At 32.0% G+C, this 27,135-nt stretch overlaps 1 protein-coding gene across 2 annotated transcripts in view; it reads right to left on the bottom strand.

Moving 5' to 3' along the window:
* LOC120590799 (tyrosine-protein kinase Fer) overlaps window positions 1-27,135 on the bottom strand; it is a 287,646-nt gene that overhangs the window by 99,320 nt on the left and 161,191 nt on the right. For both annotated transcript variants that reach the window (XM_039848412.1, XM_039848413.1), the window contains one exon: window positions 1,531-1,654. In XM_039848412.1, the coding sequence (XP_039704346.1) occupies window positions 1,531-1,654 (124 nt within the window). The remainder of the gene's footprint in view (window positions 1-1,530; window positions 1,655-27,135) is intronic.

The following is a 27,135-nucleotide window of genomic DNA, read 5'->3' as shown; positions in this document are numbered from 1 at the left end:
TAATTACAGCAGATAATGTTAGGATTTGGTGAGTGGGATAAGTTTTTAAAAGCTAACTTCTATCTATTACTTAAAATGGTTTTAATTCTGATGACATAGACTTAAAAAATATAGTCATCCATTTGCAATGAAAGCAACCACTACAAAAGCAGCAATAAATTGAAACAGTTCTCTAAACCACAATGCAATAGGAATTAAAGATTATTATTGGTGACTGAAAAATTAGTAAAACCATTTCAATATGTGTGATTAAAGCCATAGATAGTCTAATGGTTTGAAGAAAAGCTGAGACAAAATGAATAACTACAGTAGAGAATATGAAACCCAAAGTAGCTTTAACACTGTGAGCATAGTTACAGATTTCCTCTAAAGAAAGGGCAAAACCCTTCAATGTTACTTTTAACAAAAAGTATTTTCATCTAATTAAGTTACTAATAATGCAATTTTTGTCAAAAATCTTTAAAAATACTTTATAATGTGATTTGAGCTCTGTTCATAAAAAGTTAAACAGAAATATAATCACGGTGGCTTAATTTTAGGTGTCTTTTTAATTTCTAGAAAACTAGTATCCCTATTTTTTAATAGTTTAAAAATACATGCAATCACTGAACCATATTTGAAACATAAGCCATAATTTTAGTTTTAGGATAAAACTGAACACTAAGCAAAATGTGTGTGTGTTGGGGGTGAGAAATTAAGTAAAAAATATCTATTGCGATCAAATATGTGTATCAGGTGAAACTTTGTTCTGCTGTAATTATACATATAACTTCATCAGACTGTTAAGTCAAAGGTTATACAATGGAACGCACTGGAGAAAAATATACCTCAATAACTAAACAAGCTTAAAGTCCACAATAATTCAAACAACGAACCCTGCTCCATGTTAAACAGTATTATATGCTACTTCACATGAATAAAAACTGCACCAATTGCCCATTTCATTTTGCTTATATAGACTTAGCCATATATAAGATCTGACATGAATTATTCACAAGACCTTAAGTTGTACTGACAGTAGCAGTAAAGAACATTTCCAGCTACAAGCAATTATAACCACAATCTAAAAAGCATTGAGACTGAGTTACTGGTCTTAATTAGAGAAAGTTTTCTAAAATTTCCTTTGAAAAAACTAGCATGCTAAACTCTTTTATCTATAACTTTATAAGTAATGTCTTTGAAAAATGAGAACAGTTAACATATGAAACAATCTTATTTCGCTATAAGACTGTAGCTGCTAATATGACTAACTTGTGGTATATCTTACCACTATGTTATTCATGATTATAATAAAACGAATTTTAATTTATAGGTAAGTCATTGACTAATTAGGTGTATGTACTACAAGTAAGATAGAAAACAAGTGTTTCTGTAAACTATATAACAATTATAAAATAATGCTTTCATATGCAATATGAAAACCAAAAAGAAAATGTTTCGTGAAATAAATTTATTGCTGTATTGTAGCAGATATGTCACTTTCTCGCATTCTATTAATAAAATGGAAAAACATTTTAAAAATGTTCTTACCTGTGTATACAGTTTTTACTTTCGAGATATGACATACCGGAAGCAGCGTCTAATGAAAATTTCACTAATTGTTTGAGTTTTATATCATCCTTCTTCTTTCTCAGAAAAGAGAGGAAGTCGCCTCCTAGAAGAATTAATAGATGAACAATGAGACAAAATCATGAGGAAAGTCACATCGATCTCCTATTATAGATACCTAACATAACAAAAGACATTACACATTTGGCTATGCTTTTTGCACATTTTGTGTAAGGTGAAGATAAAAGAAAATATGAAAGAATACATCTTATTAGAAAGCAGACACCATAAACTTTCCTAGATGTGGTTAAGCATGTTAAGTGCTTCACACTGCATATTACCCAGCACACGATAGTAGTCAGTTATGCTTTTTCCTCTGTCACAATTTCTCACCAATTTGCATAGCTAAAATTTCCTAAGGAATTTTATTATCTCTAATATTAACTAAAAGGCTGTGATAATTATGAGTTAAACAAAAAAGTTATGAAATTAGTCCTCAGATTCAGTGATTGCTAAAAAACCTGAGAATATTAAAAATACCATTACTGATAGTAGAGTCAGAAAGAAGGGGGGGAAAAGCTGATTTTGATTTAGTTGGTCAGCCAAATTGCATTTTTGTGAATCAAAAGGATTCCAGTGAGGTTGTAGAGAAATTCCCTAAACCAACATGGTCCAAAAGAAATATAATTCAAGCCATATAGTAATTTTAAATTTACTGTAGTCACGTTTTAAAAAGAAACAACAAGAAAGGTGAAACTGATTTTAATATATTTTTCTTTAGCCAATAGATCCAAAATATTATTAATCAACATGTATCATTCTAAAAATTATAGTGGAGATATTTTACATTTTATCATCCTAAGTGTCTTTATAATGTTTATTTTACATTTATGGGACATCTCAATTTAGACACAAATTTTCATCTGAAATATGATTTGTATATAGATTTCATAAAATTTAGTTAAAAAATAGATTCATATACATAAGTTGTTCCAAACATGCTTGAAGTTTTCCAATAATTGAATCGTGTATCAATATTTAAGTCAATTAAGATTAAATGAAATTCAAATTCAGTTTTTCAGCAGCACTGGCCATATCTCAAAAGCTTAAGAGCTACATATGGCCAGTGATTACCATGTTAAATAGTGTAGCCTTCAACTGTGCATTCATTTTTAACATAGTTTTGAAAGCTATGGCTTATTTTTCCTTTTAGTGTAAAATGCATTGCATTAAAAAAAAAAACCCACAAAGTTAAAGAATATTAGAATGAATGTTCTCTAAAAATAATCATTCCCACTTTCTATTTTAAGTCAGATTTTTGCAAGAGAAATCTTTTTCTTTAATGAGAGTACTCAGAAAATAAGCACCTGCCTAATTCTCCTTATAACGTTCTCTTTTTCAAATTTCTCTTATTCACAAGTCAAGTGTTAGAAAAATTTAAGTGGGCCATTTACAAAATCAATAAGCTATATGTTTAAAAATAATTTTGTGTCAGTTTACGTTTTTGGTTTTCTTAGGAGAATATAAAATGTACAAATTACTAGAAAGATTATTGAAATAGTTTCCATTAAGCTTAACTTAATTTTCTAAACAAAACACATAAATTCAACCGTAAATAGCAAAATTAACTACTAATTTTTCAACTTTAACAGGTACCAAAAATGTATATTAAAATAGATTTAAAATCAATATTTAGTTCCTTTTAGTGTAAGATGCTAAAATGCATTGGACCAATATTTACATATGTTAATTCTTTTGTTAGCTATATATTGGCCTGTTTTAGAAAAAGTGTGCCCTTCTGGTCTTGAAACCACATAGCATTTTTTTTTAGCTGTGGAATTACGTTCAAGTGAAAACATCTTTTCTGGAATTTGATTTAAAGCAGTATATGACATAACTTCAGTGTTCTGTTGAATGCTAATATTACTTCTTTCCCAAGTTAGTTCATATTCAGCACTTTTCCACCTGCCTCCTGCTCTTTTTAAATTTATTCCTTCTCGAATGCCCCAACCCCTGTCCCAGATTGTAAACCCTATATAGAGAATTGTGCCTTTGTTGCTCAGTATTGTAATTTCAGTGCCTACCACATGTCTAGAATGTAATATCTCAATAAACATTTCTTGAATGAATGTGTGAACAATGTATATATATCTTCTTCTTGCAGCTTATAAGCTACCCATAAAGGACCATTTCCATTAATCTTAATTTTTTCTCTAGCCCCCCTCAATGGTTAGCACTATGCTTTTTAAGTACTTGTTAAAATTTTTAGAAAAGGATGACATTACATTTCTTATCAATAGTACCCAATGGATGCCATAAAATTCTTTAAATTCCAACAATAAAACAACATATTTAAGATGCTGAGCTCATCTTGATAGGTGTTTCTTTAACACTACTGCCTTAGAAATTACATCATTTAAAGAAATGATTTGCAAAGAAACAATCCTTGGTAGGTGAGACTGTAAAATGACACATGCATAATCTGTTAATAAACAAAGAAAAGATAACATTAGAGTTAAAAATTGGTTGAAAAGTGATGTCAAGTCAATAAAGGTAAAGCACCAGGAAAGCAGTGTTAGATGCAGCTATTTCCAAACACTGCGACAGAGCCAAAGATGCAGACGAAGAGGAGTCTGAGTGGGTCTCCATTAATCCCACAATATTTCTGCCTCAAATTTGTAGCTTAAAATCATTAAATTATTATTTATTTCCAATTTATAGTTATTCAAGCTACAGACATGGTGACCCTAAGAAGCAGAACTGCACCATTCCACAGCCCTAGTCAGCTTCTTACAGAATATTGTAGAGAAGCAAGGCCTTCAGTTAAAAATAATTATGATTTAGTACTGAAAGCCTGAGGCTTGGGCAAGTGTAAGCACTAAGAACCCAGAAGCAGGAAGTAAACTCACCAGGGTATAGAGTATGGAACTAAAGCAGAAAGTAATTCAGACTGGGCCAGAACTGTTTCCTTAGGCACAATACTTGATTATTACCAGTAAGTGAAAAAAACTAGAGGCAGACATCAGATCATGAAGTCCTTAGAATTCACTGTGAGGTTACTGTAAAGGATCGTGTTTGTTCCTTTAAACTCATTATTTTATCATTAAGTGCCAAGTTAAAGAAACTCTCTTAGAATTTGTGATATACATGTTAATCATATATGCTGTACACATGTGTGTATGCATGCATGTATGTGTATGTATGCACAAAGCACACAGTACCTTACCTGACCAGTGCAGTAAGGACCTTAGTGTTCAAAACGGGCAAAACAAGATAACTTTCTTTTTGGAATGCTGTCTTAAAAAGGCTCATTTCTGTACGGGTAGACTGCATATTAAAGCAAGATAGGATGGATTATTTTCTAGAATTCTTCACCAGTGATGAATTTCTAAGACAATACTTTTTTTTTTTTTTTTTTTTTTTGCTTCCTAGGGCAAGCATGACATGGTGAAAAGAGCATGGATATCGAAATCAGATTGACCTAGGTCTGAGTAGCTATGTGGTCCTGGGTAAATTGTTTAAGCTTTCTAAACTTTAAAACAAGGATTAATTCCATTTATTCTTCAAGATGGTTTTGAAGACTAAATGTATCTAAATCATGTGCCTAGCACATAATATACACAATAAATACTACTACAACTTGTTGTTGAGTTTATTTTTCATATAAAGTGAGGGAATTGTAGTAGGGCCTGGTTGTTTGTTGCATAACATCTCTTTTCTCTCATTCACTTCAACTTCCTTTCTCCCATTTTGTAAAGTATTTTCCTCAACCCCAACAATGAGGGTGGACCTAGATTAACTTAATCAAAGAATCCCTGTGCAAGTGAATGGTTCAGAGACAGGCACGGGGATAATTTCAGGCCAGTGAGGTACTACGAGGAGATATTCAAGGGGTGAAAGAAACTTTTTTTGAGAGAAGTACCAAGAAAGTTACACATTATCTACAACTGGAAGTGTACAAGCATGTCATACCACAAAGAATGACAGCCTTCGAATGAGGCTGTCACCAAGGAAAGCAGAGAAGCGTGAAAGAAAGGTTTTTTGATCAAACACTGCTTCAAGAGCAACCTCCCTCTAGATTTTTCAACTAAGTGAACTAATAAAATCTCTATAATTTTTTTATAGATTTTCTGTATTAGCAACTCAAAAATCCCTAACGGAGAAAATAATATCCATATCAGATGAATACTTGGAGAATTAAAAAACATAATATAGATATTAAACATGTGGAACAAGTAGGATACAATGAAAGGAAGTGTTTTATTATTATATGCGGGCAACTTTTAGTAAGAGGATAGAAGACTGTTCTCAATAGCCCTTAAAGATTTCTTCATGCTGTAGAAATTTGGTCTTACCTGTTATTCAGTATTAATATTAACGGGACTCTGAGAAATTGATTGCATTAAACAAACTTGGAGAGATTATGTAAACAAGAATACTAATTTATCAGTTTGTCATTGGAGAAAAGGGGTCATCAGGGCTATACCACTAATGATTTCTTGTCACTGAATCATATCAAAATCTTAGTTTATCTTCAAACAGCTTCAAATTTTATTAAATTAAGAGATACCAGCCCCTAGTGATATATAAAATGTGTAATTCATGACCTGTGTTCTTTAGGATATAAATTTGTTCCTGAGAATTTTGGTTTAGTTGTGTTCATTTATACATTTAAAAATAAATTGTAGAGAGCTAGTTAGAGGCTTCATTTTTCACTGTTCAGAGTTCGTATTTAAACAATAAACTTTTGCTCTTTAACCAATAGTAATGAGAGCTGGAGCTATTAGCCAACCTGTCAAAAATAAAGAAAAAAAATCTATATGCCAATCATGAATGATGAATGCTGATTCAACTTGCAGTCCATGAGACACTAAATAGGTATTATGTAATTGCAGATAAGCCAAAACAAGTCATTGAAAAAGAATCGATGCAAACACCGAAGCAGAGGATACTGACTACTATATGTGGAGTATGCATACTTATGAGAGATGGTTTCCACAAAAAGAGATTAACTAGGAGAATACTAGAATACTAGAAGATGGTGAGGGTTTATGTTAAGAACTATCCAAAAAAAGACTAAAGATTAGGTCTAAAAAGACTCTGTAACAAGCTAGAAATGAGTGTGTGGGAAAGATAAGGAAGATGAAACACTAAAAAACTGAAAATGACTCCAAATTATACTGGCTTTCCTGTTTCCATTTTCTTCTTTTTAAAGAATCACTTAGTGAACAGCTTGCTCCCAAAGTAGCAAAATTCAGCCAGGCCAAATGCAGAGCTGAGTGTGAGGTTTTCCCAATTTGGGTTGACATAAGACATCATTAGTCTTTTCAGATGAAGTTCCTTAGTAGCCATGCCCTGCTAACACTGAGGAATAGTGGGAACCTTTTGCATTTCTCCTTTGCAGATGATCTTTGAGAACGTAACTCGAAAGAAGTTATGGTACCAGCTCTATTAAATAAAAGAGTACATTTCACAGTGTTTTTAACTTGCTGGGTCAAGGGGCAACAGCTATAATCTTGCCAGACAAATACATGAACTGCCACTACAGATGCCAGAGTCAGCTTTCACAAACCCTCAGAATGTCAGTACTAGAAGGTACTTTGGAAATAAACAGTTTTTTTTTTCCTATTATGGAGGCGGGAATTGAAATTACCTGATTTTTAAGGTGGTGATTTTAGTGATATTACTGAAATTTCTAAAGCAAATGCATAGTCTGCAAACTGTGGCCTGGAGGCCAAAACCAGCCCCCGTTTATTTTTGTAAATAAAGTTTTACTGGAAAACCAAAACACTCACTGCTTTACATATTGTCTAGGAATCCTTCCATGTTAAAATGGCAGAGTTGTGATAAATTAAATGGCCTTCAAAGCATAAAAATTTTTACTATCTAGCCCTTTACAGAAAGTTTACAAACTCCTATTTTAAGGTATCACTCAGTATTCCATATAGCTGTAGTCCTTTTCATTTCAATAATTCTTATGATTGCTTTGTCTACTTTCAAACAAGATTTTACTTTTCACCGCTTTTTTTTTTTTTAAAACCAAGTCTTAATAATGCTATTTTTAAATGCTCAGAATGGAAGGTGAAAAGGTAGATTCACCAATTTTATGCTCTAAGTCTGATAAACAAACATGTATACACACACAAAAAAACATATACATCGTGAGATCATAAATCCCCTACCCGCCTCTCCATCCACAACCCTGTCTACCACCAAAGGAAAGAAATCCCACTGTCTGTATCTCTCCCGCTTTCATGCCAAACTACTCATTTTTCTATTTTGTGGCGTCCTATTCCCTAAAAGCAGCCTTTGATTTAAAGTATACAGACAAAAATAGAAAGGAAAATCAGGTGTTTAAGATGCTGGTTCTAAAGCCTCCTGGAACACCCTTCAAATATTTAAATGATACAATGGCATTTTTTTTAATAATAAAAAAAAAATACATCAGTGGAATGCTTATTTTGATGCCTCTATCTGCTATAGAAAAACCTACAGAGAAAAAGAAGGCATCAATTCCAGCTTCCTTAGATTTTTAAGAAATGTGGGATAAAAAGACACATCCAAAATCTCATTTAAATTTACTAAAAAATTTAACAAGAAAAATATTTATAAAAGCTAACAATACTTTTAGAAATTGAATTTATCATTAGCTAGATATTTTAGGGACATTAAGGACCCCAAATCAATGCTATCAATGACCACTTTATAAGAGCTTATTATTTAGATTAGAAAAGTATGTTTATATCTTCATATTTATACATTTTTGTTGGTCACTGCCAGAATTTAATTTATGCAGGTTTTGATCAGAAACATATCCATCAATTAAGAAACTTTCTATCAGATTACAAAAATATTACTTTAAAATACACTCGTAAAGAACACATTGTAGCAGAGTGAGAATTTCAATATTAAGAAAAAATCAGAATAGCAGCCTTTTTCACTTTTTATAAAATCGTGGTAAAAAACCTCATATATTTATCTTTCTAACAATTTTAAGTGTAGAGTATAATGTTAACTATATGTACATTGTTGTACAATAGATCTCTAGAACATTTTCATCTTGCATGACTGAAACTCTAAACCCATTGAACAATTTGTCTCAAACAAGCATTTAAAAGAAAAGACTATCCAAAGGGCTAACAAGCATATACAAATGTGTTCAACATAATTAGTCATACAATAGCAAATTAGAACCACAATATCTTGGTATTTCTTACCTACCAGGATAGCTATAGTTAAAAAAGCTGACAATATCTCATGCTGGCAAGGACGTAGTGTAACTGAGTCTCTCATATATTGTTAGTGAAGGTGTAAGTTCGTGTAACCACCATGGAAACTTTTTTGGCACTTTCTACTAAAGCTAAACATGTACTTATGTTATAACCCAGCAGTTTAACTCCAGGTAGGTATATCCAATAGACATGTTTACCAAAAGATTCAAAAATATTCAAAGCAACATTATTCATAATAAGCCCCAAACTAGAAACAACACAAATGCCCATAAATAGAATGGAAAAGTAAATTGTGGTATATTCGTACAATGGAATAACATATAACAATGAAAATAAATGAATTACTGCAACCATAACATGGATGAATCTCACAAACACAACGCTGAAGGAAAAAAAAAATCCAGATCAAAAGGATACATGAGCTTTGATTCCATTTATACAAAGTTCAAAAAAAGTGCAAAACTAATCTATGTCAGGAAAATGATTACACAGGTGTGTATTCTTGTGATAATTTGAGCTGTGTACTTATGATTTGTGTACTCTCCTATATGAGTTATATTTGTTTGGTCTAGGATTTTACCCTACTTACTTACAAAAGCTAATAAGTTAGCTTGTTATTTTTTCATGGGTCAGAGACAAAGGACTTTAGTATAAATAACATGGCATGAGAGTGTTGTGAATAAGCCCAAATGGATGGATGCCTGCATACAGAGTGAGAACATTATGGAAGAGGAATTTTGAGATTGGGAACGGTGCCATTTTATAGCGGGCAGTAAATAAGCCTGCCTGCTCTGTCTCAGAGGGAGACATGACTCTCATTCCTCAAAGTTGCTCACTACAAAAACATCCCTGAAAAATGGCCCAGGTAAGGTCAGTTAGGGCCTTGCATTATTGGCATACCCCTTAAGACAAGGAGAAATCCAAGAATCAATGGCAGAGTTTCTCTCAACATACATTAATAAAAAACTTTCTTTCTTTTTTTTTTTTTTTACATTATAAAGTGGTTCTGAGAAATGCCATAAATAGAATGTAACAATATTTCAGCCAAGCCATTTGACTCGTCATTATAATCTTTGGTTAAAATAAAGTGAGCAGGATAGAATTATAGTAAAGTGGATTTGTAGGCTGAACAAAGATAGCCATGGAATCTTGATTTAAGATTTGACGGCGATTTGTCAGAAAGTTATCTGGGGTGTGACTTAGAATTGCATGCTTGATTCGCTCCTTCTCAATATTTTTATCAACGATTTGGACGAAGACACAAAAGACATACTATATTAAGAGTTTATGAAATAAGAACTTGATTAGATCATTTCCGTATAACCTCAGGTTTCTAGTTTATATTTTTAAGTGTGCTAAGATACCTTGTCTAAATCATTTCTTCAAAAGCACTAGGAAAAATCCTCATGTATGGGTTCACACTATCTTTCCATCTTCAAATATTTGCTTTAGGAGAATTTAACTACTTTTTTGCTTAGAACAGAAAACCATGTTGCTTAAATTTACAATTCAAAAGTACAAAGTGGGTACTTGTGGTAAGTCTCACATTTTACTAGTCAATGATAAACAGATGATTTCTCGTATGATAAAATATTTTAGAAGTATTAAAATTTCCTAGGATGGATGACATTTCTAGCTGATTAAATCCTTAACTTGATCTCTCTTAGGCAAACGTATATAAGACTGTCGACGTTCTAATAAAGTAAAGCAAATACAATTATTTTGGCAATATCATTACAAGTAGTACTGAGTCCACAAAAACTTGGGATTTCAATGAGAATCAGGGAAAAAATTCCCCTTCCCTAGGAATCAAAACCTTTGGTAGAGGAATTTAATATTAAAAGTATCTTGCATTTATTTAATAGTTTACATGTACTATTATAGGCATTATCTCATTGAACCCTCTTAACAATATTATACGTATCAACTGACTTTCCCAAGAATAAGTTAGGGGCAGTGCTGAGTCTTAAATCCATATATTTTTCTAGAGACAGATCAGAATGTAGTTTCATTTTTGCTTTTACTAATAATAGCTGTAGCTGATATTAAGGACAATGTATAAAAAGCAGAAGAGATAGCTGATATTAAGAAAAGTGTACAAAGGCAGACAAGTTTAAGAAAGGTGAAGAAGGCTGACTTGCTGCATTCAGAGGCTCACTAATAGGCACACTGGTAATAAATAATTGGAGTCTGAAGACCTGAGATTATGCAGTGGCTCTGGCCATGTGGCCATGGGCAATACATTAACTTCTCTGGGACTCAGCCTCATCAGACATAACCTTGCCCTAATAATCACCACTTCACAGGGCTGTAGTGAAGATACAGGAGTTTAGCACAAACATAGAAAGCTAAAAACTTGAGAAATATTCACTTTTGTTGTTACTATTGCCACTAATATTATTATTGCCATAATACTGTACTTCCCCCAGACTTCTACTTTAAGAACTATGTTGCAGCAGAATTTCAAAAAAAGTGAAGGGATTTAGAAGTACAAATTGGTAGTTACAAAATAGTCACAGGGATGTAAAGTACAGTACAGAGAATATAGTCAATAATATTGTAATAACTGTGTACAGTGGCAGGTGGGCAATAGGAATGAGGAAGATCACTTGATAAATTATATAAATGTCTAACTACTACACTGCATACCTATAACTAATATAAAATATTGAATGTCAACTGTAATTGTAAAAAAGGACATCTATCCTTTAACTTGCAAGTAGACACAAGGCAGCCAATCAGAATGACCACTAAATTACCAAATTTGATGCTATGAAACTAAAAGAAAACAATATGATACAACTTACATCAATTAGAGCACACTAATAAATTTTTCTTTCAATTTAATGTAGACATATTGCTAATGTTGCATTTATCATATAATAGATTCTGTCAACATTCTATTATATTTGAATGCCTAGTGTCTGAAATTGTATTGATATATTGTTACCAGCTCTGCTCTCTACCCTTTTTCTTGGTTTTCTTGCTCCTCATATGCAATTTGGCCTATGGGATATAAAATCTTACAAAAGTAACCACAAAGAAAAATAATTCTATATATAATTAATACAAAAACTTAGGTGGGTGTTATAAAGGTTCCAATTTGAAAAATTAATCTTTGGAAATTTTTGATATATTGATAAAAACTGAAAGAGTGTGTCTCTCTGAAATAGCTCCCCAATTGTTTTTCTACCATTCTTTTCTGAAATTATAAAATAATTTTTAAAATGCTTACATACTTTATTATAATTATAAATATATATGCCACTCAAATGTAGAGAATTCCAGGTAGAGGGGAAGCAATACTGAAAAAATATATTTTTCCTTATTACAAAATATATGTATAGCCAGTTCTATGATTAGGTTCCAACCATGATTAGGTTGAATATATTTTTAGGTGGTGGACAGACACACGTTAAAAATGCTAATCAAATTCCAATTCTAAGATATTTTTAGTCAAGGAATTATCTAGAAAGTAATATTCAAAAGTTATGTAGTTTCCTGCTTTTCTTATTGATTTATGGATCACTTTTATAGCAAGGTATAATATAAAATATTATACCTATATATAAAAATAGAAAAGTGACAAGCAATGGTGTTATTGTAATAGCTATATTTTCTTCCATTAAATATTTTCTGTCTTTACTAATACAAATTTTTGAAATTATCCTCTGTTTTAAAAGACCAAGGAAAGAGAAATCAGAGATGATGAGAGATAGATTTAATGATTTGGGAGGGTGAGTATACAGAGGAGACACAGGATAAGTTAGAAAATAATTATACATGCAGAATTTTCATGCTTAAAACTGATTTTAGTTAAATTAGCAATACCACGTTCAGAGAAAAATTCAATTTAAGATATATTATTATATATAGAGAATACTAAGAACAAATGATCAATTCATTAATCTTGTCTCTGTTAATACTTATAATCATTTGTTTTCAAGTTCTGTATTAATATTAGTAATATCAGTTAATAAAAATTGACTTACATTTCACATTTCTAACATACTATATTTGAAAAAGTTTTTTCAATGAGTCCAATTTACATTCAACAAGAGAACATACAAATCCCAAGGTTTATTTATGATCAGCTACTGTAAAGTTATAGAAACACATTCTTAGAATTGTTTAACAGCCTGTGTTTATACCTGCCTGTGGATTATATAAAACAACTTTAATGTCCATTCTACAATGAAAATTTTAGCTGTTTAAAAAAGTGAAGTAAAACAGATCAAATCTTTCCTCTATCACTTAAAACTATTTATTATTGTAGCATCTTAGATATTATTCAAATAGGAAAACTCATGGCTCATCTTTCTGAAATGGATAGTACACGTATACCATGACATTGCCATTTTGAAAGATCCTTGACGTCAACATCTTCTTTCCATTTAGCAAAAATCTTGTCATTTTCCCTGGAATACTGCCAGAATCCATCCTAACTTGGACTTTTCATAGCTTAATCACCTCCCATCTCAACTATCAAAATTAAACTCTTTACAAATCTACCTTCGGTACATTCAGGGGATACAGGCAGTTTAGCCAAATTATTTTATTATTTAAGCCTGTCTTACATACTATGGTTTTCTATACATCCTGACACATTTCAGAAATTGTTATTTTATTCATTCCTATTCATCTGACAGGTTTTGAGCTCTCCAAATATCACTTGTCCTCCAAACAATCTACTTACTACCCACTTGTCTTCTAACCTTGATTCAGCTCTTATTTTTATAAATTCCTGAGACTGTGAACCATGATTTTGCTTGGACTGCTTTTCATACTCTATTTACAAATAAGTATGTCTTATATTTCATCTCAGAATATTTCCTTCTATATATATGGGTGACTTTAGATAAAATGTCCCATTGCAAGCTGCTATCTGAAGTTCTGTTTATATAATTATTTTCCTAAAATCTAAAGGTTTTATACTTCAAACTATCAAAGAAAAACTTTATGACTTACACATTAATAGCACTCTTTTTCTGTTAAACTAAAATTTAATTATTTGGTAATGCTCTAGTAGGAAGAGAAAGAAAGAAATGCCTCAGATTAATTTTTTATTAGTAAATTAACATTTTGACTAAACGATCTGGGCCAAAACAGGTAATTACTAGTGCTTTGAAAATACTGACAGTTTTCAAAGGTTGGGTATTTACTCTGTAGTATTTGGGCACTATAGGAATCTGATAACTCATTGAACTGAAAATCCAACCTATACTTAATGTTACTCCTCAGCTCAGATTAATTTAGCAGCAGCTAATATCTACTAAGTATTTAGAACACATTAAAAATTATGCCATGTTCTTTACCTATTATTTCATTTAACTCTTAGAACATTATTATTCTCATTTCTCATTTTATAAGTAAAGATGTTGAGACTTAGAGCGATTCAGCAACTTGCCCAAAGTAACACAGCTAGAAGTAGAGTGAGAACTTAAACCCATATACATATAGCTCCAAAGCCACAGTGGTTATATTTACACTGGCAAAAGTCACTCTAAAGAATATCAGCTTCCAAATGAGAGTTGCAATGCATTTTAAATTCCATTGGCCATTTCTTTTAAATGTCAAAGTGAATAACATCAGAACATTGCAACTCAACAGTGAGAAGCCTCAAATACTTTGGGGCTGGGTAAAGAAATCCTGATTGCATAATCAAGTACACTGAGAAGAAATAAATTTGGTCAAAAGGAACATTATATAAAGATAAGAAAAAAAATACTATCTTGATACTCTTATTCATCGAAACTTAAATCTCTATTATGATCATAACTAGAGGATGGGATTGACTTGACTATTTATAAATTCATCTCTTATATGTACCTGATTTTACACATAATATTGTGAAGCCCAGTGGAAGCACAGGGAGACACAGGGAGTCACAATCTTTTTAAGAAAGACCTCTTGAGTTCAGATCTAATACTACCTGAACTGCTGATCCAGAGGTCTGAAGTTTGGGGAATATTCATTAATCTTTCCTATAACATATCTACTTATATATTCAAGATAGAATTTGACAAAATATATCTCCACATGAGAGCAAAAACAGATGTACCAAAGTTTTTACTGAAGTACTCTTTATGTAGCAGATGAACAGAAAAACGATTATTAAGCAGGGCATAAACTAATGCTATGCAACTCTTAAAAGAATAAATTAAATTTATATACTGATGTAAAAACTCCAAAACATTTTGTCAAGTAAAAAAATACAGAGAATAGAACAGTGTGTATAGTACACTATCATTTATTTAAAAAAGAAAGTAAGATATGTGTATACGTTTCCATTTGCATAGAAAAGCCTCCGAAAGAGTAACACTAAAACAAAACCTCACAAAAAAACTGGTCAGGCCAGCTGTTTCCAAGAAGAATTGCAAAGAGAATGGGGATCCAGAGATTTTTTCACTGTTTCCTATGTATTCTTTGAATGTAAAACTTAAAAAAATTTACTCCACTGAATAAAACCCAATTGCATGAGAAATATAATAAAAAATGCTTACCCGGACCTATGAGGCCCTTCATCATTCCAGTCCCCCTACCTTTCCAGCTTTATCTTATGCCAGTCTCTCCCACTCTCAGTATGCCTCAGTCATTCTACCCGTCTTATTCTTCAAATACAAAGCCACTCCTACCCATAGCTTTTGCACCTGATGTTCTCTATGCCTTTCCTTATTCCTTGGTAAAGGTAGATTGTTTTTATCTTTCGGTCTTAACACAAATATCACCTTCTAGAGTTGTTTTCTAAGGCCTCTAAAATAAAGTAGGTACTATCTGTTATCATCTTTCTGAGAAATACATTTTATAGCAAAATTTGCAATAAATTTATTTGCAATTAATGTTAAATATATGTCTCTCATGCTACACTGAATTCAGTGAGGGAAGATGATGGATATATTTTTCACTAATGTATATGGTTTACAGAACACAGCAGGTGCTCAATAAGTATTTATCAAATAAATTAATCCAAATTTCATAAAATAGGTTTATAAAGAATGGAAAGTCTTTAAGAAAAACAGGTCTATTTCTAAGTTTCAAAGTCACTTAAATACAAGGTGATATATGTGTTTCCAATAAAGATTGTCATTTTGGGGTTTTATTTTTATCAAAAATAATTGGTTTGAAATATTTTTAAAAGAACAATAAAGTTCTTTAATTACAGCCTCATTAATTTAGAAATTCCACTTAGAAAAAAATGAATAAATTTGACTCAATAATTTCAATGACATAATATTTATAAAATTTTCATATATGGTTACCTAGGCTTTATTTTTAAAAAACACTTTTAAAGATGTGAAAAATTGCAAAAAAGACAAGTAATTAGAGTCTTTTATCCTTTCAACAAATGATGTTAACTACATAAACGGTTTCTTTCTTAATTTTAGTAGCCACGATAGAGGACATAGATATTCAACCACTTGCTCTTAGCAAATACCTTAGAAGATAAATTCATTTGGAAGTCTTTAACAAGGACCCAGGAAATGCTCTCAATGCTACCACAGACAGACTAATATGTAAGACAAAGAAAAAAGCAAAACTATGTCTTAAAAAAAACAGGTGTTAACCTGAAAATATTTAATATATGTAATCTCTTAAGATACAAAATTATTAAAGATACTATATACAGTCACTTCTTTAATCTCTTTCAGTTTGCTATATAAAGCCTTTCATTTTGAATGCAAATATTGTCAAATGTGATACTGTTTTAAGTTTGACAGAGAACATTTTAGGCAAATTTATATTTTCTAGCAAAGGTTACATTTTCCAGGTGTATTTATTAGGCTCTCAATCTCAGGCACAGCTGGACCAGGTACTGAATCATATTCTTCCTAGAATTGAAATTCATGCCAACGGTTACCAAGAATAATCTACTTCAGTTTTACCGAGAAGGATAAATGATGGCAAATTAAGAACAGGAAAGTTCTACATACACAAAACCTCGTTATAATGACAGTTTCTAATATTATTTTCACATTTTCAATGATAAGAGCCTATATAATGCTTAATATAAAGTACGATCCCTCAAGATGAATTTATGAAGATAGTTTATTGTTATATAACATCTGAAAACCTAGAAAGAGAAATACGGAGTACCTAAATGAGAAGAGAGAGATCCAATATGACAAAGAAAACTAGTGAAGAAATGAGAAAAGAAAAATACATAATGGAACTTCAGAAGTAATTAATTTGGCCTGTCATGGAATGAGCATTTAGCAGGTAGAAGATTGATTTCATTCTTAAAGTGTATTCAAATTTATGAAGAGAAAAGAGAAGGCAAAAGTACACACATTCCCATCCACTTGACAACAAAACAGACTCTTGGGCCTAAAGGGCCTAGAAGGTATTCAGTATTATCCATGAAATTTGTCATAAATGTGAAGCTGTTTATATTATTTACCCTTGAAAGTTGTTAAAGACAGCAAGAATCTAGCATATTTGGTTTAGTGTTATCATGCAAGATGACTTCTTAAACTGAAATAAATTGTTACTATGATCTGCCAGGCTTTATATGGTTTAAATCCCATTCCCTCTCTACCTCATCTACTATTCTCCTCTTACCCTTACTTCATACACACTGCTTTTTGTGCACCTCCATGAAGTCTGAAATGCCCCCGCTCCAGATATCTACATAGCTTGTTCCCTTATTTTCATCAGGCTTTTACTCGAACAGTCTGTTCTTACTGAAGCCTTCCCTGGCCCCTCTAAGACTTTCAAATTCCACCCATCCCAACAACTGCTATCTTCTTTCCTCTATGCTTTATTTTATTAATACCATTCTACATTCTACACATTTTACTTATTTATCTAACATACTTCTTGCCCTACCAGAAAGCTTCATGAGAGCAGGAGTTTTTGTTTTTTTGTGAGGTCTCTGATCTGTTTTCTTCGCTCTTGAATCCCTGGTACGTGGCATACACAGTAGGCATTCATTTAGCCTTAAATACTTTTTAAGTAAAATTCTATTTAAAGAATATTGGTTTCTATGAATAGAATGATATATCTTCTCAAATATTAATGCATAAGGTTTTCATTTCTTCCACAAATTTAGAAAGAGGCCAGAGTTTGTCTGGCTATCATTTCTGAATACACAGAATAACTTAAAACCACAATGGGATAAAATTTACAAACAAAAGAAAGAAGATAGCATTACAATATTTTTGGCTAAATTTACAAACAAAAGAAAGAAGATAGCATTACAATATCTTTGGCTAAATTTACAAACAAAAGAAAGAAGATAGCATTACAATATCTTTGGCTAATACTAAGAAGAGGCATTTGTTTGCTTTCTAAATAAAATAATCTAAATATTTATGGTACATTTCAATGCAAGTAGGAAAAAACCCAAGATATTCACTATTCATCATGAATAAATTAAGTATTTTTAAAGAACTTTGATTCAACCAATTTTCGGTTGTCTTTTAGTCTTGGAAAATTAGTTTGTGCTCCCCATTGTTTTAATAACTGTTTTTCTTATAATTCTAATATTAAAATCTCATTAATATGCAATGTCAGATTCATATACATTGACTAGGTTACAGTGGAAAACCTATTTGCAAAACCAAGACATTATGCGTAAAATCTGCTTTTATATTCCAGTTGAATTCACCAGTTTTACTAGTCATATTCATACTTCTAACATTTGCATAAAATATAAACAGGTTTTCACAAATAATGCAAATTTCCTTATCAATACTACTTTAAACTTTATCTGACTGTTTTAAGTCTTTTCCATTTATTGTAACAAAAACTTAAAAATGGTAACAACACAGTTAAACCAATCAGTATCTTAAGGAACAGCTTATCCACGTGAAAGGAGGCATATGTGTTCATAACTTCTACACCTTCAAACATTAAAGAACTTTGATTGTCATAAAATCATTTTAAAAACTGGTTCTAAGAGCAAAAATATGGCTCAGAACAAGCTTAGTCCTGCTCAGCAGGCTACCTGCCTCCTTGTTAGAGGTACTTGTAGGTATAAGTGCCATCAGATGCTCAGAACATAAAAAACATGAGTAATATTGCTCAGATATACAAAATGTACCTGTGCCTCAAATGCACCATGAAAACAATGTTTGTTATAACATATCAACCTTTGCTCATTGACAGAAAAAAAATCCCTAGGCACTTCTGTAAATCCACTCAAGTCAAAGAGGTAATACAGTAATAGTCATTATATTTCAAGTTTCATTTCTCATACCCTCCTTCTGGTTTAATGTTTTTATCATTTACCTCAACCTCTGGGAAAGAATATGTACTGTTAGAAGGGAATGATCTGCCTGAAAAACAACAGACACACGCCAGTCCCACATGTGTGGAATACCACCAGGTTGTCAATTTATGTCACGCTTAAATTAAAGTAATTTCAAAGGAGATTAGTGCTTTTAGTTTCTGGAGAAATGGCCAGTTTAAACTATTCCATCTGCATTAGCTTTGGGATATTAGGCAGCAAATGAAACATTAGGGCAACCCAACGTATCGTTTGGCTGAGAAAGAAATATCAATTTAAAGATGCTATCCTTTTCAAATGTTGTTTTTGGAAGTATTTTAATTATATCAAAATCTATTACATAAGTATTTTAATTATATCAAAATCTATTACATAAGTATTTTAATTATATCAAAATCTATTACAAAATCTGTGACATAAGATGGCAACTGAATGCATTTATTTTGCTTTTCATTAATGTAATATTCTTGAACTATAAAATGAAGACCAATGTCTAAGTTTAGATACTGTAACATCAGTTAACATATAAAAGTTACCCATTCTCTCAAATTGAAATATATAATGGATTATTTTATAATTACACTCATATCAGATTTGTTTTAAAAGACTATTCTATCAACATCTCTAAACATAAAATAATAAACAATATAAAATTAGGTTCTTCATTAATTTAATAGCAACATGAAAAATTTAGCCACTGAGCTGACATATCTTATAATTTTTGGTACAAAATATTAATTTGAGAATTACTATGTTGTCCTTTCTCTTGAATTCAAAATTTCTGCTGTGAAGCGATATTGTTATACAACTGGTGATGGGTTATATCTATGTAAGGCAAGGTTCCAGTTCAGATTTTGAGGACTCTTTAGTAAGTGCCAGGAGCCATGTTTCTTAATCTTCCCGTGGCACTTTATCTTTTTCTACATTTACGACAACTGAAACAAATGCCAGGGAAGCATCCAGGGCCAAAATGCTGGGAGTTTGCTATCAAAGGAACAGAACTGTCATTTCTAGGAACTACCATAATAACCTCCTGTTGCTGTAATGTCACATAACTGAAATTGATTCTGTTAAAAACACATAAAAATATAGTATTTCATGATGAATTGGAGGGGTAAAATGTTTATTTAAAAAAATTTAGTTTGTAACAAAAATTAGTGAAATTACTTATAAAAATTACAGACGAAATAATTTTTAAAAATTCTGACACTGGGAAAATTTCTACTGAAAGATTAGAGATATTTATGAGAATATTAATTCTCATGTCCAGATTTCTAAGCTGAAATCTCTAGACAATATAAACTATATGAGCGCAGTTCCTGTTTTAAAAGCACATTATAGAGGTGAGATATATTTGATGATGTCTAAAGCCTGATAAAAATTCTTCAATAATTCTAAAAGTTCAAAGCCAGAAGTCATTTTAAATTAAATTTTAGGATTGCCTAGGGGCGCATATCTGTGTTAGCTGAGGTATGTACCATACAATATAACATTCGATTAGTTTCAGGAAGTTCTGTACTCAAAGAGAACATCCAGGTCAGAAAGGAGGAGGCAGTTATAAGTCTCTAGTGAAAGAGTGAAGACTGACATTTTTTAAGCCTTGCTAAAATTAATCCTCTATCTAGGATCTACTGTATGCAGAGATTAAGGTGCTCAGTATCCTATTCAGCAGAGTGTCTTGTGGCAGCCCTCATTCAACCACGTACATGAAAACAAATTACAGATGTGTGGACCATAAATATTCCTTTAAGTCATGCCTGTCAAACAAAAACACTCATTTCCTTCATATGAGTTTTTAAGTAACAAATAACTTGTTTACAAAATAAAATGGGAGTCATCTTTTAGCATATTAGAGCTTTTCTTGTTTTGTTTTTAGTATTTCTTAGTTCCATCTGGAATTGTCTTTTGTTTGATTTTACTTATCCAGCAACCCATAGGCAAGCATGTAAATAAAGTATTTGCAATTCAAGAGGTGATTCAAATGAAGACAGGATCATCTTAGAGTATTCACTTTAAACTTGAATTCTCAAATGCTTATAATCTATTCAAACATTACTGTGGTTAAAATATATTTTGGACTTATGATTCCAAAGGGCTCAGTTATCTGACAAGAACAGGAGCATATTAAATATTTGCATAATACATTTTTGAAATAGCTTGCATATTAGACACTAAGCAGTTATTAAATTTTGCTTTTAACCTACCGGCTTTCTAAATCTTCCCTCCACAGCTTGATCTCCATAGAGAAAAAAGTAATTCAAACAAAAATTTTCCTGTTTACTTTAATAGCTATTTACTTCTCTGTGCATAAGGCTGAGAAATTATGGAACAAGGATTCATGTATTTGTCCATAGAGTATCTTGCATAGCCACTGGTTTGAATTTTCACTTGTATTTTCACTTGAATTTTCACTTGTATTTTTATAAAAGGATTATGTATTTTGACCCACTTATAAATCAAATGATATAACAGAAAATAGAAAGAGCACTATTTTCCCACTTCATATTTAACTGATGTTGACAAGTCACTTTAAGCTCTCTAAATTTCATTTAGCTTATTTGTAAACAGGGATAAAAATACTGCCTGGTAGAAAAAAATGACATTATGTTAATTAAAGTGCTTTGACAACTTTAAAATATTATACAGCTGTAAAATATTTATATTATTATGCTACCTTTATAAGAATGAAAATTAGCTGGTTATTTTGCCATCATAGCTTTTGTAAATAGAGGAAAAGACAGAAAGATACTGTTTTGGAGTAGTCTGAGAGTTTGTTATGAGAGGTTTTCGATTTAAGAAAAAATTTCCTAACAAATATTTTAGGTTAGAGTTAAAATTTAAAGGCCATCTAATCTAGCCACCTTAGTTTTACATATAAGGAAAGAAAGACCAATGAAGGCTAAATATTAAAACATACAAAGAAAACAGTCACAAATGGTGGTAGAAAGGGAAGAATGAAAAACAAACTTTATGCTTCCCAATTCATTCTTGGTCAGAGAAATCTAAGGGTAGGATTAGAACTGGGAGCAGGTTCAGAGTTTGGGTTAAAGTTCTGGCTGGATTATAGCATGTTAATGAGTCACTTTTTCTCTTAGCTAATTATAATAAAAATGATGATTATGGCAACACATAAAATGGTTATTACATATTAAGCATTCTTAGACATATACATCTGATAAGTATTTATAGATACACATAGATATAATATGTATTTAATTATAATCACAGTACATTAGTCTTTACAACAACTTTATTATTCTTACTTTATAGGTAAAGAAATTAAGAAACAGAAGAGTTAAATAAATCGAGCAAGATCACACAACTTACAACTGTCTGTGCCAAGCTTTCAGTCAAGACTGCCTGGCCTCCCCTTCTCCCCACCTTTTTTTTTTTCTAAGAGCTATACTGAAGTTCAGTTTACATACATAAAATTTATCCATCTTAATGTACAATTTGATGAGTGTTGACCAATTTACAGAGGTGTACAGCCACTACCACAATCCAGTTGAGAACACTTTCATTACTCTGAAAAGATCCCTCCATGCTTATATATAGTCAATCCCCATCTCAACTCCCAGCAGCAGGAAACCACAAGTCTGCTTTATCCATAGACAACTTTTCTGGGCATTTCATAGAAATAGAATCATACAACATGCAGTCCTTTGCATCGGACTTGCTTTAATTAGCATAAAGTTCTTGAGGTTCATCTATATTGCAGCATGTATTAGTTCATTCTCTTATTGCTTAGTAGTATCTATTGTATGAATACACTAGATTGTGATTGTTTATCCATTCAGCACTTTACAGACATTTGGGTTGTTTCCACTATTTGGCTATTACAAATAATGCTGCTATGAATATCTGCATAGTTTTTATGTGGACACAGACTTTCAATTCCCTTGGGTCAATACATAGAATCAGAGCTCAGTTTATATGGAAAATTTATGTATAAAGTTTTGAGAAATGTGAAACTCTTTTCCAAAGTGGATGTATTATTTTATATTCCACCAGTGATGTATGAGGGTTCTGGATTTTCCACATCCTCACCAACACTGACTAGACTTTAAGATCTCCATTACTATCCTCTACAGCCATTCATTGATCATGCACATGTCAATGAATATTAGAATGGGCAGGAGAGGGGAGCTAAGTGAATGGAGAAGTGAGAAAGATAGAGATTCTTACACTTTTGCAAAGGCAACCAAGTCTATTTTGTTTTTTCTGTTTGTTTGTTTGTTTGTTTGTTTGTTTGTTTTTTACTTTTAAGACTTTTTTGAGAGCAATTTTTGGTTCATAGAAAAACTGAGAAGGTACAGAGATTTCCCATGTAACCCCTGCCCCACAGAACACAGCCTACCCCATTATCAACGTACATCACCAGAATGGTACATTTGTTACAAATAATAAACCTACATTGAGACGTCATTACCACCCAGAGAGTTCATAGTTTACATTAGGGTTCATTCTTGGTGGTGTACATTCTATGTTTGGCCAAATGTAAAATGACATTTATCTACTATTGTATCATACAAAGTAGTTTCACTCTCCCCAAATCCTCTATGCTCTACCTATTCATCCCTCCTTCCTCCTTCATCCCTGGCAACCAATTAACTTTTATCTCCATAGTCTACCCTTTTCCAGAATGCCATATAGTTGGAAACATACACTACACAGTCTTTCCTGCTTGGCTTTTCCACTTAGTAATATGCATTTAAGTTCTCTCTGACTTTTCACAGCTTATTTCTTTTTAGCATTGAATAATATTTCATTGTTTGATAATAAAACAGATTGTTTATCCACTCATCTAGGACAAGACATCTTAGTCGCTTCCAAGTCTTGGCATTGTGAATGAAGCTACTATAAATATCTGTGTGCAGGTTATTGTGTGGAGATGAGTTTTCAACTCCTTTGAGTAAATACTGAAGAGCGTGATTAATAAACGGTATGTTAGAATATGTTTAGTAAGAGTATGTTTACTTTTATAAGACACTGCTGCACTATCTTTTATGAACAAAGACAGTGGTTTTTTTTCTTTCTTCTCAGTTAGTATACACTTTGTTTCCTTTTCTTGTCTTATTGCATTAGCTAGGATTTCCAGCACAATGCTGAAACAGTATGGTAAGTGGTATTCTTGCCTTAGTAGGAAAGCTTTGAGTTTCCCACCATTAAGCATGATGGTTAGCTGTAGGGACATATATGTAATCTCACAAACATACACAGATAATATACATAATCAAGTTGAGGAAGTTCCCCCTATACCTGGTTTACTATTTTTTTTTTTAATCATGAATGGGTGTTGGAGTTTGTCAAATGCTTTTATTGCATCGATTGATATAATCACGTGATTTTTCTTTTTTAGCTTCCTGATGTAATAGATTACATTAATAGGTTTTAAAATGTTGAACCAGCCCTGTGTACCTGGAATAAACTCCCCTTGTATTTTCAAAATCATATACTTATCAGCTTTTCATCTTGTAGTGGAAATAGTTTTTATAAGGAATTTTTTTGCTAATTTGTCCTTATAAATTCTGATGTGTTCATTGACGAGAAATAAGAAGGGTACATAGGACTATACTGAGAGGAAAAAGTTGAGAATGGAGTTTGTCACTGAGGCTTAACCTAAAGATGTCATAAAATCATGAGTTCATTATTTTTGAACTTGCTATTTTGGCCCAATTTTCATGATGTTAGAATGTGAGATACATTCTAATGTTTAGTACTAGAGATTTCAAAAGTGTGAATTAAACACGCACATTCCAAATGATCTATTCATTCCACTCCTATTTTCCCTGGAGAAATGAGAGCACATATCTATACAAAGACTTGTACATGGATGTTCACATCAGCTTCATTTGTAGTAGCACCAAACAGGGAACAATCTCAAAAATGACCAACAGCTGAATGGATAAACTGTGGTATATTTATGTGATGTAATTCAACTCAGTCATAAAAAGGAATTAACTATCGGCACACATTACAACATGGATGAATCACGAAAATATAGAGTACAGACTGTATGATTCCAGTTATACAAAATTCTGAGAAATACTAACTAATACGTAGTTTGCCAAAGTTGATCGGTGGTTGACTGGACGGGGTAGAGAAGAGCAGGAGGAAGGGACTATAAAGAAGTGTGAGAAAAATTTGAGGTTAAGTCTGCTGATGGTTTCACAGGTATATACATGTCAATACAATAAAGTGTACATATGTAAAATACATATCAAGCACATCATAAAGCTATTTTCAAAAAGAATGACAAATTATAATTATGAAAAATTAGGTATTTGACAATTTCTCAAAAATGAAGTGAGCCTGACATTTTAAGGAAAATAACTGACAGTTTTTACTGCCAGTGATAAAATTCAAACATTCAATAAAAATGAAAATTTTAGAAAACACGTATTTGCATAAAAGAAAAAACATAAAGAAAAAGAAAACACATTCAACATTGTGCATCTGAGAGCTTTCCATTACTCTTCCAATGAGACTACTGGTGACAATAATAAATGTGATCTTTTAATACTATAAATGAATTATGTCACTATCTGGAAAATCTGCATAACCTGGTCATTTGATATTTTCCAAATGACAAAGCACAATGTTATGCACAGATAACAGATGTATTCAAATCTCAAGATTGACCAATGAAGTTGTGTAACTGAGTATGAGAAGTTCATCAGTGTGGTTTCAGATTCCACATTGCAACTACCATTCAAGAAAATTTAGCAAAATCTGTGGTAGGCAGAATTTAAGGATGCCCTCTCAAAGATGTCCCACCCTAGTTCCTGGAACACGTGAACATGATTAGGTGTCACTCCTGTAATTATATTATGTTCTATGGCACAGTTGCCTTAAAAATAGGGAGATGATCCAGGTGAGCCTGGTCTAATAATGAGAACTTCCAACAAAGCAGTGCCCTCCAGCTAGTCACAGAGAAGGAAGTTACAGAAATTTAGAACACCTGAAAGATGTGCTGGGTCTGAAGGTGGAGGGAGCTTTGGGAAAATAAGTACAGAAGTTGAGCGATCACAACTGCAAGCCAAGAAAGGGGACCTTACATGCTGACAGCAAGCCAAGGAAAGGAACCTTACACCGTTTCTCAGCTGCAAGGAACATGATTCTACCACCAACTGAAGGAGCTTGGTGGTGGAGTCTTCCCTCGTGCCTCCAGAAAAGAGTGCAGCCTGACATCCTGATTTTTGGCTTTGTGAGACCCTGAGCAGAGAACTCAAGTCAAGCCTGCCCAGACTTCTAACCTACACAACTGTGAGGTAATAGATGGATGCTGTTTAAAGCTGCTACGTTGTGATTATGTTATGCAGCAGTAGAGTGCTAATACATTTACTGTAAATCAAAATGTAAACTCAGATCCAAGAATCCTAGTGTTGAAAATTTAGCCTACAGATATAATTAAAAATGATTACTAGTTCAAAGATGTTAATTGAACCTTGTTTGTAAAACAAACAAGAAAACAATAAAAATCGAAACAACCAAAGTATCCATAAATAGAGGATTGGTTAAATTATATAAATCTATAAAATGGAATACTCTGTAGCCATTACAAAGAATAGGAAGAGCTACATGGATGAATATGAAGCAATAAAACCATAATTAATAAGAGGAAAATATCAGAAACCATTATGATTTTTTTAATAAAGAGATTTGCATAAAATCGAGGTATCTGCGTTAAACATTTTCTGGGGGAAAACCAATAAAAACTAAATAGCGATGAGCTTTGGATAGGATCAGATTGAGTGTGAGGTCTGCATTTTTGATTTATACCTTTTATTACATTTTGAATTTTCTATTGAACTTTATTATTCTTATTCATTTAAAAAATTATCAATAGAGTTTACTAGTCGTTGTCTAGGTAAACACTCCCCTGGCCCTCCTGCAAAGCTAACATGTTCTGTTTTATTCAGCTTGGACCTGCCTTCAGGAATTTGTTATTCACAGTCCTTTAATCATCCATGGTAAGACCAAAATCAGTTTTCTTTATCAAGTCTGCCCTGCCCCACAAATCTAAGTTCCTTGGTAAGATTTCTTATTAACTGTGCCCTCACTATGTGAATGTTTATGTGTATTTATATTTATATATCCTACTTTAACTAAAATTATAGGCTATGC

The sequence above is a fragment of the Pteropus medius genome, unplaced genomic scaffold (assembly GCF_902729225.1).
Source record: "Pteropus medius unplaced genomic scaffold, Ma_sr-lr_union100, whole genome shotgun sequence".
Classification (NCBI taxonomy): Eukaryota; Metazoa; Chordata; class Mammalia; order Chiroptera; family Pteropodidae; genus Pteropus; species Pteropus medius.
This window is presented reverse-complemented; position numbering and strand designations above follow the sequence as displayed.